The sequence below is a fragment of the Tiliqua scincoides genome, chromosome 6, assembly GCF_035046505.1.
Source record: "Tiliqua scincoides isolate rTilSci1 chromosome 6, rTilSci1.hap2, whole genome shotgun sequence".
Lineage (NCBI taxonomy): Eukaryota > Metazoa > Chordata > Lepidosauria > Squamata > Scincidae > Tiliqua > Tiliqua scincoides.
The window spans coordinates 80,304,626-80,319,152 of record NC_089826.1 but is presented as its reverse complement, the minus strand read 5'-3'; the positions used below and the strand labels follow the sequence as shown (position 1 = coordinate 80,319,152).

The window sequence follows — 14,527 nt, the reverse complement described above, 5'->3', positions numbered from 1 at the left end:
ATTCCCCCACCTGGGCTTGAAAGTCAGACATGGAACTTCTTGGACCTGCACCAGCCATTTGGCAGGCACCGAGCTGAATAGCCCCACTGAGCAAGTTAAGGCTTTACACAGGGGCTTTAAAGCTGGGTCTTTAGACCTCTAGGCTGCTTCTTCCCTGCACTGGATACAGCGTAAACCACCCAGCCCTGCTGCAGCAGTGTTTGTTAGGACTGGGTTGTAAGTTACTCTGAAGCAGAATAATGTTCATCTTCCTTCACTCTCCCCCCCCCCCCGCACTCTGCCTTAGGTACTGCATTACCATTTTATTTCTGAAAATGATTCTCAAAAGTACTAAATTGGGCTCCCAACAGACCCACCATCCAAGAAACAAAAGGAGACGTCAGGTCCTTCCAATGAGTGCGTCTTGATTAGCCCAGGGAAAAAAGTTCTTTTTCACCCATTTCTCTTTGTCAGCATTAGCTTTTGCATATCCCTCTTGGATTACCTGCGATCAGGGCAGGGGCATGCTGAAGCCCTTAACTAGATCACAAGCTCTGCTTCTTTTGGATTCTTCCCTGTGGACCTCCATGGTTGTTTTCTCTCTCTTTTCTCTGTTTGACTCTCAGAACCAGGATAAGGACGACTGCTGCTGCCTGACTCAGGTTGGCACTAATGGGGAAGATGCTTAACTATTGCTCACTTGATCTAGACAGGCTCACAATACAGCAGCGGCGTAGCTAGCCACCCTGGAGCCTGGGGCAAAGTTAAAGATGATGCTTACATTGCAAAGTAATGTAAACGTTACTGAGCCATTGGGGAACAGTGATCATGCTGCGATCCGTTTTGACGTGCACGTTGGGGGAAGAATACCAGGCAAATTTCTAACAAAAACCCTTGACTTCCGATGGGCGGACTTCCCTCAAATGAGGAGGCTGGTTAGAAGGAGGTTGAAAGGGAGGGTAAAAAGAGTCCAATCTCTCCAGAGTGCATGGAGGCTGCTTAAAACAACAGTAATAGAGGCCCAGCAGAGGTGTATACCGCAAAGAAAGAAGGGTTCCACTAAATCCAGGAGGGTGCCCGCATGGCTAACCAGCCAAGTTAGAGAGGCTGTGAAGGGCAAGGAAGCTTCCTTCCGTAAATGGAAGTCTTGCCCTAATGAGGAGAATAAAAAGGAACATAAACTGTGGCAAAAGAAATGTAAGGTGATATGGGAGGCCAAGCGAGACTATGAGGAACGCATGGCCAGCAACATTAAGGGGAATAATAAAAGCTTCTTCAAATATGTTAGAAGCAGGAAACCCGCCAGAGAAGCGGTTGGCCCTCTGGATGGTGAGGGAGGGAAAGGGGAGATAAAAGGAGACTTAGAGATGGCAGAGAAATTAAATGAGTTCTTTGCATCTGTCTTCACGGCAGAAGACCTCGGGCAGATACCACTGCCCGAACGGCCCCTCCTGACCGAGGAGTTAAGTCAGATAGAGGTTAAAAGAGAAGATGTTTCAGACCTCATTGATAAATTAAAGATCAATAAGTCACCGGGCCCTGATGGCATCCACCCAAGGGTTATTAAGGAATTGAAGAATGAAGTTGCAGATCTCTTGACTAAGGTATGCAACTTGTCCCTCAAAACGGCCACGGTGCCAGAAGATTGGAGGATAGCAAATGTCACGCCTATTTTTAAAAAGGGAAAGAGGGGGAACCCGGGAAACTATAGGCCGGTCAGCCTAACATCCATACCGGGTAAGATGGTGGAATGCCTCATCAAAGATAGGATCACAAAACACATAGACGAACAGGCCTTGCTGAGGGAGAGTCAGCATGGCTTCTGTAAGGGTAAGTCTTGCCTCACGAACCTTATAGAATTCTTTGAAAAGGTCAACAGGCATGTGGATGCGGGAGAACCCGTGGACATTATATATCTGGACTTTCAGAAGGCGTTTGACACGGTCCCTCACCAAAGGCTACTGAAAAAACTCCACAGTCAGGGAATTAGAGGACAGGTCCTCTCGTGGATTGAGAACTGGTTGGAGGCCAGGAAGCAGAGAGTGGGTGTCAATGGGCAATTTTCACAATGGAGAGAGGTGAAAAGCGGTGTGCCCCAAGGATCTGTCCTGGGACCGGTGCTTTTCAACCTCTTCATAAATGACCTGGAGACAGGGTTGAGCAGTGAAGTGGCTAAGTTTGCAGACGACACCAAACTTTTCCGAGTGGTAAAGACCAGAAGTGATTGTGAGGAGCTCCAGAAGGATCTCTCCAGACTGGCAGAATGGGCAGCAAAATGGCAGATGCGCTTCAATGTCAGTAAGTGTAAAGTCATGCACATTGGGGCAAAAAATCAAAACTTTAGATATAGGCTGATGGGTTCTGAGCTGTCTGTGACAGATCAGGAGAGAGATCTTGGGGTGGTGGTGGACAGGTCGATGAAAGTGTCGACCCAATGTGCGGCGGCAGTGAAGAAGGCCAATTCTATGCTTGGGATCATTAGGAAGGGTATTGAGAACAAAACGGCTAGTATTATAATGCCGTTGTACAAATCGATGGTATGGCCACACCTGGAGTATTGTGTCCAGTTCTGGTCGCCGCATCTCAAAAAAGACATAGTGGAAATGGAAAAGGTGCAAAAGAGAGCGACTAAGATGATTATGGGGCTGGGGCACCTTCCTTATGAGGAAAGGCTACGGCGTTTGGGCCTCTTCAGCCTAGAAAAGAGACGCTTGAGGGGGGACATGATTGAGACATACAAAATTATGCAGGGGATGGACAGAGTGGATAGGGAGATGCTCTTTACACTCTCACATAATACCAGAACCAGGGGACATCCACTAAAATTGAGTGTTGGGCGGGTTAGGACAGACAAAAGAAAATATTTCTTTACTCAGCGTGTGGTCGGTCTGCGGAACTCCTTGCCACAGGATGTGGTGCTGGCGTCTAGCCTAGACGCCTTTAAAAGGGGATTGGACGAGTTTCTGGAGGAAAAATCCATTATGGGGTACAAGCCATGATGTGTATGCGCAACCTCCTGATTTTAGGAATGGGTTAAGTCAGAATGCCAGATACAGGGGAGGGCACCAGGATGAGGTCTCTTGTTATCTGGTGTGCTCCCTGGGGCATTTGGTGGGCCGCTGTGAGATACAGGAAGCTGGACTAGATGGGCCTATGGCCTGATCCAGTGGGGCTGTTCTTATGTTCTTATGTTCTTCCCCCCACAACACCCAGAAGTGATATCACTTCTAGGTGTGATGTCACAGCCACAGGTTTTCTTTAAATTGAAAAATAAAAACTCAGCCACCTCCGCCCACCCCAGCTCCCTACATGCTCACCCCCCCGAGCGGTGACTGGTGTCTCTGGTCGCTTGTTCCGTTGCCTCCCCCTACCCTCATCTCCTTCTGCTTGCTCCCTAAGCCCCCTGCTTGCCCCCCAAGCTCTCAAAGCAAGGGGAGCAAGCAGCCAGAGACTGTGATCCTTGATGCCCCTTTGGCAAAGAGTGCTGTCTTTCTGGGCAGTTTTCTTAAGAGGCGGGAGCAGTGATTGCAGGGGGCGAGCAATTGCACGGGTGGGCTGCCTGACTGCTGCTGCCTGCAGCCTGGTGCAATTGCTACCCCTGCACCTCTTCTAGCTACGCCACTGCAATGTAGCAATTCTACATTGCTACTGGAGTGAAAAACAGCAGAAACCTAAACATGAGTTGTGATGCTTCACAAAAAAGATCACAGTCTTTTTTGTCACCAATCTGTTTCACTGAGACCTTTTGAAATCAGAAAGACCATGTGGTCAGACAGACAGGTCATTCTGCAGATTGCTTGTCCATCATCTGAGTTCAGCAAGAAGAGTAGCTTTTAGCCAGCCCAAGTGACCAGGCTGAAGGGTGGGGTGAGACATAAAACATCCAGGCAGGCAGGGCAAAGACCTTACTGCACCTCGGTTACTTAAGGTAACATCCAAGGATACTTGGGTGTGTTCTGACTAGGCTCCCTGAATGTGTGCATGATCAAGCTCCACTCCTCATCTTAACCATATATAATATAGCTGCCAAGATGGGAAGTATGATCTACCTACTCCATCCAACAGTTGCCTCAATCACAGTTCAACACAACAGAAACACACCTGCACAAATGCATTTGTATGTTTCCATTTTTTTAAAAATTCACCTAAAGGGGTGGTGGTAACGGCTTTTAATCTCCTCTCTGCGTGTAGCTGTGGAACACATTAATGTTAATATACCTCCTGGGTGCTGCTACTGCGGCTTCTAAGCTCTGATAATAAAATAAGCAGAAGCAGCAAAGAATAACTTAAAATCTAGGAATGAACGTATTGTATTTTCCTAGTCGAAAGCAAAAGGCACGTTTTTTCACTCACAAATTCTTAAAAGCTTCTCTTTCTAACAACATACCAGACCATTCATTGCTGAAAACAGCAGGAGGCAGCTCAATAAGGAGTATTCACGTACAGGCAGAAGTGTAAGAGCTAGCTCCTCAGGGCAAAATTCGGTTCTCTTATTAGATATGGTTGATCTCTGTTCTCTCTTATGCTCTCTCTGGAGATTAAAATTTCCTCCATACAACAGGCTTGAGTGCATTAAAAATGCTTTGAAGAAATTGTTTAGGCAACAGCGGACAGATACGAGGGCAGGGGAGAGTTTCTCCATTTCCTCAAACCAATCACCTTAAAAAAATAATAAGCTCTCAGGGATGGGATGGCACAGACCTGTACAACTTGCAACCCACCACGCTGAACACAGAGCCCTTTCCAGTCACTTGACAAGGCAATCGTGCAATCCTAGACCAGTAGAAGCAAGGAGGATTGCCATACAGGCTGTGCCTCAGTAGCCTTGGGGGTTCACTTCCCAGACCCCTGAAAACACTGAAACCTGCAGATAACACAGGCCAACACACATTTTGCTTCATTAAACGTTACACCAATTCCTGGGTATATTTGGGGTGCTGATTCAAAAAATGGCATCCGTTTTTCTCTATCATGTCTAGTTTTGGAGACACGGCATAGCCTCTTTAGTGAATGGCTCAAGCAGCTTCCTCACGAGGAAGCCTACCCCATGGCTTCCTCATGAGGAAGCTGTTCGAACCATTCACTAATGAGGCTATACTATATCTCCAAAACTAGATGTGATAGGGCAAAATGGATGCCATTTTTGGAATCAGCACCCTAAGTTCATATCAAACCTCCATAAAGTTTGGGAAAAACTTTTCTGACCCTCAATTTTGTAGGCCTGTGTAATTAAATCCATGGGTTGTGGTCCAATAGGGCCACTGGAACGTAGTTCCAACCATGTCTGGAGTTGTTCTAAGGCCCATAGATGCCCTGCACATCTTCTATGGACCTCACAAAGGCCCCAGGAAGCGTTGTAGGGTGCTCCCAGTTTTTGTGAAAACTACAAGTGCACTATTGACACTTCTGGGTGCCTCAGAAAGCCTCCCAGACATGACCAGAATGAGGTTCTGGTTGTATCTGGGAGGTCATCCATGGGTCCCCCAGCCATGGGTTCAGAGCCTGCAATGGGTCAAATCCACAGATTCCAAATCAGCTGATACAGAGGACCCACTGTATATGTCTGCAGGGCTGCCTCAAGCCTGGTGGGCTACAAAGTGACCAGGCTTTGGAGGGCTACAAACTGGGGGCCAGATGCCAACGTCCAGGTTCATGTGCCTTTAAGGAGGAATTTCAGCAAAATAATTTTCAAGTGCTCTTTTCATATTCAGTTATTCATTTATTTGATTTATATTCCGCCTTTCTCCCTGAAGGGCACCCACTGTAACTTGCAGCATCCTTATAGCCACAATAATATACCCCTTTATTTCAAATGTTAATGTGCACTCTTTCTCTCTGAGCACTCTTTCTCTCACTGCAACTACCCCTGTACAGATTCATCCCTGAATCCAACAGAAAGCTCCAGCAAGAAGGGCAGGTTACGGAAGAATGAAAAATCAACTAACCAAAGTGTTTTTAGCCACAAATCTCTCTTTGAGGAGTAGATAATAAGCCATCACATAACATCAATATGTAACTTATAAAATACAGCTTCACCACAGTTTTATTTCAGATTGCACAGCAAAACTTAACTGATAGTTCTGCTTACATATAACAGATCTCCCCTGCAAAAACAAGGATTGTGTTCTCCCCTCCAAATGGGAAGGAATTTTTCCCCAGGGCTAAAATAAGACCAGAGGCAGCCATGCCCAAATTGAGACTCAGTGGCTTGTGCTTAGGGATGGTGCTATCCAGAATGCCAGCTGATACCACCTTTGCTCAAACAAAACAAGCAATCAAAAATCCCCTTTGTTTGTGGGGTCTCCATCAGGGCCTCCGAGAGGAATTTTATCAGGGGGTACAAAGTTTCTTTTGGGCCCTTTTGCAAAGGGGGGGTGAAACAGCGGGGGAGGGTGGTGACGGGCAAGCAGAATAGGAGCAAGGAGGGATGAAGCAGGGTGAGGGGAGGGTAGAGACAGCTGGAAAAGTCTTTGGAGCCCAGGTCTACCCACCCATGTGACATCAGTAGTGTCCCCAGCACCCCCAGTCATGGTAGTGTCCCCTGCATGCCGTACGGGCAACAAGTCTGAGTAGATTGGAAAATGTCAGATCCTAGGAAATTTCTGGGCCCCTCCTTTGGCTCCTGGGCCCCCCTTTTGACCCTAGGCCCGGGTACAAATTACCCCCATTACCTCCCCCCCCAAGGCCCTGGCCTTCGTAAATCAGACTGCAAGTCCTGCACTTCCATGTTTGAAGAAACCGCACCAGGAGCAAGGTAAGAAGGCAGATGATTCACTTCCTCCTTTTTTTTAGTGGGTAGAAAGCAAATCAATGAGGATCACATCTACAGCAGACTGCAGGGAGTAAGTGGTGGCAGCAGCAGACTTGGAGTGGGCACCCTGAATCACTCGCCCTCTCAGCCCCCCCCCCCGCAATCTACTGTGGCTGCAGCCTGCATCACCTAGCCTCATTGATATCCTACCCCTACCTGTGCTGCAAATTGGAGGCTGAGGGGTAGGCAGGTTCTGCTCCTTTGACCAGGCAAAGGCTAGACTCCTAGTAGTTATGCATTGCCTAGTCAATCCAGGGGCTGCGTGCTGCTTGCCAACTGTAGGAGGTTGATTGCACAACCCTTCTACTTGTTAAGAAAGCACTGAGGCCTGAGCACACAAAACTTAGCCCAGGGTTTCCCAGCGGGTCGTGAGCTCACATGCGGTGTGTTGCAACCTGGGCCCTTCCACCTGTCCTTGCTCCAGTTTGGCTCCAAATTGGAGCCACTCCAGAAGCCGAATTACTCACCAAGAGGTTGGGCCTCTTCTGGGTCATGTGGGGTCACCGATCCACTCTACTGGCCTCTGCAGGTCTCAGAATGGCCCACTGAAGCCTTGGAAAAGACTCCAGTTTTCAGAACGACATTCCCAGTTTGCTTCCGACAACCAGAAGTGGCTTTTCAAGGCTTCCACGGACCATTCTGAGACTGGCAGAGGCCAGCGGAGTGGGTTGCTGGCCCGGTGGGACCTAGTCTCCCCACCTTCCCAGTATGTCATTCCCATGTCGGGACTCACCATGGAGAATAGGGTGGGTTGTGGTGCTGAGAATATTGGGAACCCCTACCTAGGCCTATCAAACATAAAAGGAAAGAGAGGCAAAGAGATGGCTGCTACTCCACAGGAAGGAACTCATTGCTGAAAATGGTTATCTTTGGAAAAGGGTGTTTGTTTTTGGTTTTGTTTTTTTTAAGGAATCAGGAATTTGGCAAAACACCAGCAAGACAAGGATGGCCATGGAAACAAAATATGGCCTTAATAATAAAGCTCCGGTTATAACATTTCTGTCCACCCCATGCAGGCCACTCTTGGCATCAGGTCAGCATGTGCTTTGGTGGCCAAGGAAGTTATTTTTAGCTAAAAACTGTGCCCAAGTTAGCCCTGCATTAGTGACAGCACGTTGCCTCGTCTCCAGTGCAGAAATTGAAGCCTGCTCCATTTCAGCGGCCTCAGCTGGGGAGCCTGCTGTCTGCAAAATGCCTCTTTTCCTCTATGAGTGATGATGGCCTCTTAGCTGTGTATGTTCAAAGGCATTCAATAGAACGGAGACTCCTTATGGCTTGGGCCATTCCCATTCATAACTTGACAGGTGCCTTGTCCTTGGGCAACGGTGCCAAGGAATTCTGGTCACCCACAGAAACTGACATGAAGAATGCAAACTGTGCTTCTTCAGAGACAACGCTTTCATTATAGTGGCTCTGCCGGGTAACACCGGATGCTGCCTTACCCATCTGTTCACACTTACTAGAGAGATCAGGAGTAAGAGTAAGCTAGGCAGATACTGACAAGGCTTCACCATAACATTCCACTTGGAAATTTACACGTCCTTGACTCTGGAGAAATATGATCCCACCAGGGGTTTCAAGACTACTGAAATAACCAAAAGATGATTGAGAGTAAGATGTAAAGCAGATCTGAGTGTTTCAAATTTATGGAACAGCTAGGACTGGCAGGTAAAAACTGAAGGTAGGGATGGAGAATGGGAAATCAACACACAGGGCCCCTCACATCTGATAGATACAGAGCAGTGCAGCTAGTTAACATTGCAGCTTAATTTTTTTAAGGCACCCCTAAGCCCATCTTGGTGTACAATAACATGCACCAGTATTTGAGAATCAAACTATTTAATCTAGCGGTCAGATGCTTAGCATTTGATTTGTTCTGCTATTAATTTGTTTTATGGTGGTCTTTGCTGCTACACTTCTGATGTGTTATGTTTTATTTCAGTGTTAATATAGAACTCTCTCTCTCTCTCTCTCTCTCTCTCTCTCTCTCTCTCTCTCTCTCTATATATATATATATATATATATATATATATATATGCTACTTTTGATAGCTTATGTTAAAATGGGATTTAACTACCTGAAATTAATAAATATATTTAATGCTGTCTTTAGCACACGCCTTACCTCCTGTTGCCTCCCATGAGTTTTTCTTGTGTGAGATTTAAGAAATTCTGCAAATTTGGGGATGTCCCGGTTTTGTCTGATGAAATTCTCCAGCCTTAATATCTACATTAGTAAGAGAAAAAGAAAATTTATAAAAACACCTCTGTAGTTCATGGGAAATATCCATTCATTCATATTTATCCAGCCATCTTGTTTGTAACAAAATGGTTAATTGATTGGTAAACCCCCAATGCACACCATACTTCTCCTGTATATATGAAACTACCATCTACTATGGCTAAACACTGATCCATCCAGCTCTGTACTATTTATACTGACTGTCAGCAGAGCTCCCAGGTTTCAGGAAAGGGTATTCCCATTGAATAAAGTCTGAGGAGAAATCTGAGGACCTAGAAAGGCGGTATATAAATACCTGTATTATTATTATTATTATTATAGTTCTACCTGGGGATGCAGGGAATTGAACCCCGGACCTTCTATATGCAAAGCATATGCTCTTTCACTGACCTGTTGCTCTTTGCTTAAGCCATTTCTGCCCAATGTTGCATATGTGCAACAGGGATCAAATGTGTACACCTGTGGGCTGGGCTGAAATGGTTAACTATGTGGCATTAACAAAGCATGGTAGTATCTCCTGCATTCACCTGTCTTTTCCTAGCACACATCACCTTTTCCCCAGTCTCTGGCTCCCTCCCACCACCTCTATCACACTCAGGGCCAGCCCGACCTTCTAATTCCTGAGGCAGCATGCCAAATACTGCCCCCTTACCCAATGATGTACCAGCCTCTGCTCCTCCCACTCTCCAGTACTATTAGCTTAGCACTCTCCTTGCTTGCACATTTCCTCTTCATCTCCCTCTTCCTTTTCCAATCCAGGGAGTAGAAGCAGAAGAAGGGGCAGTAGAGGCAAGTAGGCTGACAGAGATGCCCCCCCACCAATCTGTTGCCTGAGGCTACCACTTAAAACTGGCCTTGTGGACAGGCCAGCCCTAAACTCACTCAAATCTGTCTTTTCCTCCTGGATTAGTGATTCCTAGCCTTCACCTAAAGGTAAAGGAACCTGTAAGTGATGGCGGCACATGCCAATGGGTGTGGCAACTTGGTGGTGACTGTGGTGACTCAGTGGTGAACCTCACTGATGACTAAATTTAAAAAGTGTTGTTTTTTTTTACTTACCCTTGACTAGCGGCAGTGAGAACCCCCCCATGTCTCCAGCCACCACTGCAGACGGAAACGTCCAAAAACCCCTTTTCTTATTTAGCAGCAGGGGTGGTGCAAATCCAGAAATGTCATCGCCTCCATCCTGCTGTCACCACCAACTCATCACTCCTCTTAAGGGGGAAAATATTATTGCCCACTGCCCTGGATGGGTCATGACCCCCAGGTTAGGAAAAGTTGTCCTTAGATGCATTTACCATTTGGGACAAGGCTTAACCACCACAAGCACAAAACAACAGCAGATTTACACTTTTGTACTGAATTTGCTTTTGAGAGGATAAGAATTCCAGGAAACTCAGTTCATTTTAAAGGTTTGTTCCCCACCTTCATGGGAAATAAATTCTAACTATTTTTCGGTGCTCTCGTCATTTTAAACAGCAAGAAATAAAACCTTCTATCCGTAAAGTGTGAAGATATAATGGAGAGACAAACACCTTGGAGAAAGCAAACCTCTTTGTTTCTGGGTCATATAAATGGCACATTTTAGTAGTCTAATTTATACCGATGATGAGGAGGGCAATATTTTGCAAGGGGATAGCACTTCAGAATGTTACGGAGCATTTTATAGACACTATCTTCGTATTCTAACAACCATCCTGAAATACAGGGCAGCATTCTTATTCCCTATGATACAGATGGGGGGGGGGATGGAGAAATAAGGCCAACAGATGCTTGCTTGCTAAACAACCCGATTCTGTGCATGGCTATACTGAAGTAGGTCTATTGGTTTCAGCAGGACATTCTTGAGTTTAGGGCAATCCGTACATATTTACTTTGACATACAACCTGGACCTTGTCATTCATTGACTTTTCATCCATGGTTTTGACTCAACACGGGACCCCAGGTCTCCCCATGTTCTGACCCGTACCCTCCTTGTGTCCCTGAGAGCCGGCCCGAAGCCTTTATGATGCACTTCTGGTTGTTTTTGTGTTGAAAAATTGGAAGTGTATCTTAGATGCTTCTCACAGGCATTCTGAGATGCAGGGAGGCCACATGCAACCTCCCTATGCCTCAGAACATCGACTTGATGTGACTGGAGCACAGCTCCAATTCTGTTAGGAGGGTACAGGTTGGGTCAACCACGGATTTGATTATCTGCACGGGTTCCGAGAACAGAATCCTGTCGATACTGAGGCACGACTGTACATTCTACTGTATTCAGTTGGGTTTATTTCCTAACAAATGCACACAGGATTACAGTCTAAGTGTGCAGAAAACAGGATCCTTCAGCTACCAAGGATTCACCGCCAAGGCAAGATTTTTATTTATTACACTAAATAATTTCTCTCTCTCAGACTCAAGGTGGTTTACACTGCAGGGCAAGTTTTCTGCCCACCCCCCTCTTGTAATAATTTCCCATTGTTTGATTTTAGATAAGCCATTCTGGGAGACTTGTTGGCTGAAGGGTGGAATCCAAATGCTTTAAATCAAATGGTAGCTGAAGTTTATGAAGCTCATCAAGAATCTTTCAAGTGGAGAGAAAACTTAAAATCCCTTTTATTATCAAGGACATATTTATGCTCCACTTACCTCCAGAGAACAATCTTGGAGCTTCCCATTTACAGCTTCATTCTGCTTCTGCAGCTGTATGATCTCGTTCTCATATTTCTTTTTTAATTCCTCCAACTGGGTCTGAACCTCCTGCAATTGCAAAATTAAGCTGTTGTCACCTGGGAACGTTATGTAACATGATTATGCCCCAGAAACATTAGGATAATTTCTTTTTCTCTAGAGTGTAAAACAAGACACAAACAAAACATACACACAGTGAACTGCAAGGAATCAATAAAAACTGGCCCCTCATTTCTGACAATGTGGGAGGAAGTTACTTTTCCACCAGCAGAAAATAAAACTGTTCATCCCATGACCTTGGGCAGTGGCGGGAGGCTAGGTCGGACACATTTTAGGAATCGCTGTGCCCTCATGAATGAGTTACTCAGCTGGAAGGGTCTGAACATCTCTTGCTAATAAAAATAAGCACCCTCTTTTTTGCTGTTGTATTTTTATGCAGGCTACGTAGGTAGAGGGATTTATCCGGGTGAGTCATTCAAAGCCCTGAAAGTGACAAACTCACACTAGCAACACTTCTCTCTAGAAAGTCGCTAGACCTAAAGAGATGGTTTGTTGCAGACATCAACATATGATGGGAAAAATGGGATAGCACTGGCACGGGATAGAACGCGGCTAGCCAATGTGCTTTCACTTTTATGATGGTGAACACAACAAACACATCCAAAATCATTTAGGCAGAAACAGTAAAATTACAGTTGCCAGCCTGCAACTTGGAAGAGTCTGAACTTTTAAATAGCCACGCCTACAGCTGCATGAAAGCACATGTTTTGCTGTGTTTACTTTCTTTAAAAAAGAGTTGCTGGGGCTCAAACCTGACAGGAAAACATCTCCCCTCTGATCTGGAAGCTTTTTCCCCTAATCTGAGGGCTTTTTGCAGTAGCTTAGTAGTGAGGGGAGAAGGCACTCTGCAGCTGCTCCGGGTCACTTTCATCTTTTACATACATTCCAGGATCGGGTTAGTAATTCAAAACAGGTGTCAGGGCTACATTTTAGCACAAGATAAGCCCTGGTATTGCTCTGCACCTCCCACATTGCCAAATGCCAATAGGCAGAAGAATTACCGTTAAACCAGACATTACAAGAGGTTTGCAATCTAGGCTGAGACTGTGGCATGGAGGGACAGAGTTTATACCAGCTGCTGTGCCATAATCTCAATCCAGGCACCCTGCGGCTGCTATTTCTTCTGGGACAACAACTACAGGAGCCTACAATTCCTGTACAAGAGCCAGTGAGAGCCTTCCCCCCCCCCAAGAGAAATAGCAGCTGGAGGCAAAAGAATCCATACTGGGACCATGGGAAGGGGAAAGGGTTAAAAACCCTTCACCTACCCTCCCCCCACCCGCCAGTCCCAATCTAAAAGAAAACAAGGATGGAAATGTGAATCATGTGCTTCTCATAACTTGTAGTTTGACCCTTACATGTTTTAATCAGAAGGAATCTTACCACCAGTAGAAGTGGGAGAAAATGGTTTTATTTTTTTCACAGATTTCCGTGAAAATGTTTTTATTCCAAGGATGCATTTTAATAAATTGTAATTATAAATCATAATTGTTTTAAAAATGTACTAGGTAGGTGATATTGATGGTATAGTGTCAGCAGATGCAGCCACAGTCATTACCCATGCATCTCCATTAAATAATAAATAAAAAAATAATTTTTTTTTTTTTTGCAGATTTGGTTTATTTTAAAATGAAAAGTGCAGAAAGCAGTTATGTGTTTTTATTTCATCATTACTGTTTTCTCCCACCTCCAACCATCAGAAAAGGTTTGATGGTTATTTGAGACATTTTAGGGTTCTTAAGATTTCTTAAGACAAATCTTAGGATTCTGAGCGCCACTTGGACAGTATTGTAGCAAAAGGGACAGGTCTGACTACACAACCCAGCAGCAAGTTCTTCTGTGTAAGCCACACTGAAGTGAACAGGAGCTATGCAAAAGCATCCCAGATATGGGACACAGAAAATGCTTGGTATCTCTCCTGCCAGTCCAGTTTGCAGGACATGCTACCAATATGTGGGTAATGAGTAAAGTTGGAGGACACAGTAAAGCTGTGTCACATATATAAACTTCTGAGCCCTGAGCTGAATGCAGAATCCAGTGGGAATCTGCAAAAGTTGTGTGTTCATTTCACATGAACAGAGCTGATTCTTCATCTTGTACAAATTGCCCTGGGATATCTGCATTCAGAGCTCACTAGTTTGCTTACTCTTCCTATTTGGACTTACGGACTCAAGGCAAGTCAGTCTCATCATGAAAGACTACAAACGGGGGAGGGAAGGTGCAAATTACAAGGCTTCACCCCTAAGGGGCAGCCTATAAATTTTACAGCAGAATATCTTAAGATAATTCAGAATTGACAAGCAAGGTTCTCAGTATTGAGTGTGTGTGTGTGGGGGGGTGGGGTGGGGTGGGGAAATAGCATCCTCAAAGGGAATAACTGACAGTAGAACAATTTAGATTCAGCCTGACTAAGGAAAGCTGCTGCAAAGCTGACATTTCAAAGTGTGAAATGTTTCAAAAAAAACACAAAGCCCAAAAGGCGACACTGTCCCAGGGAACTGAAAAATGCAAAATTATCTTTCAGTATTTCTGGACAAAAGAAGAAATGGCTAAAACAGTTGAGAAACTAGGCCTTCATAAACCTTTCTGTCCAAGTGTTGCTGTGCCTCCACTTTTATCAGGATGCTGATAAGCAATGCCTCTATACCAGTGGTCCTCAAACTTTTTAGCAGCAGGACTCACTTTTTAGAATGACAATCTGTTGGAAGCCACCAGAAATGATGTCATTATCCTGGAAGTGATGTCATGGCTGGAAATGACAC

The 14,527-nt window shown here is 45.3% G+C and overlaps 1 protein-coding gene across 1 annotated transcript in view; it reads right to left on the bottom strand.

Annotated features, from left to right (window-relative positions):
- The window catches only part of FAM184B (family with sequence similarity 184 member B), a 60,824-nt gene that overhangs the window by 18,623 nt on the left and 27,674 nt on the right, over positions 1-14,527 (bottom strand). Inside the window, exons 6-7 of the mRNA XM_066632928.1 lie at positions 11,664-11,774; positions 8,915-9,016 (exon numbers count right to left, since the gene is read on the bottom strand). Coding sequence (XP_066489025.1) covers positions 8,915-9,016; positions 11,664-11,774 — 213 coding nt within the window. The remainder of the gene's footprint in view (positions 1-8,914; positions 9,017-11,663; positions 11,775-14,527) is intronic.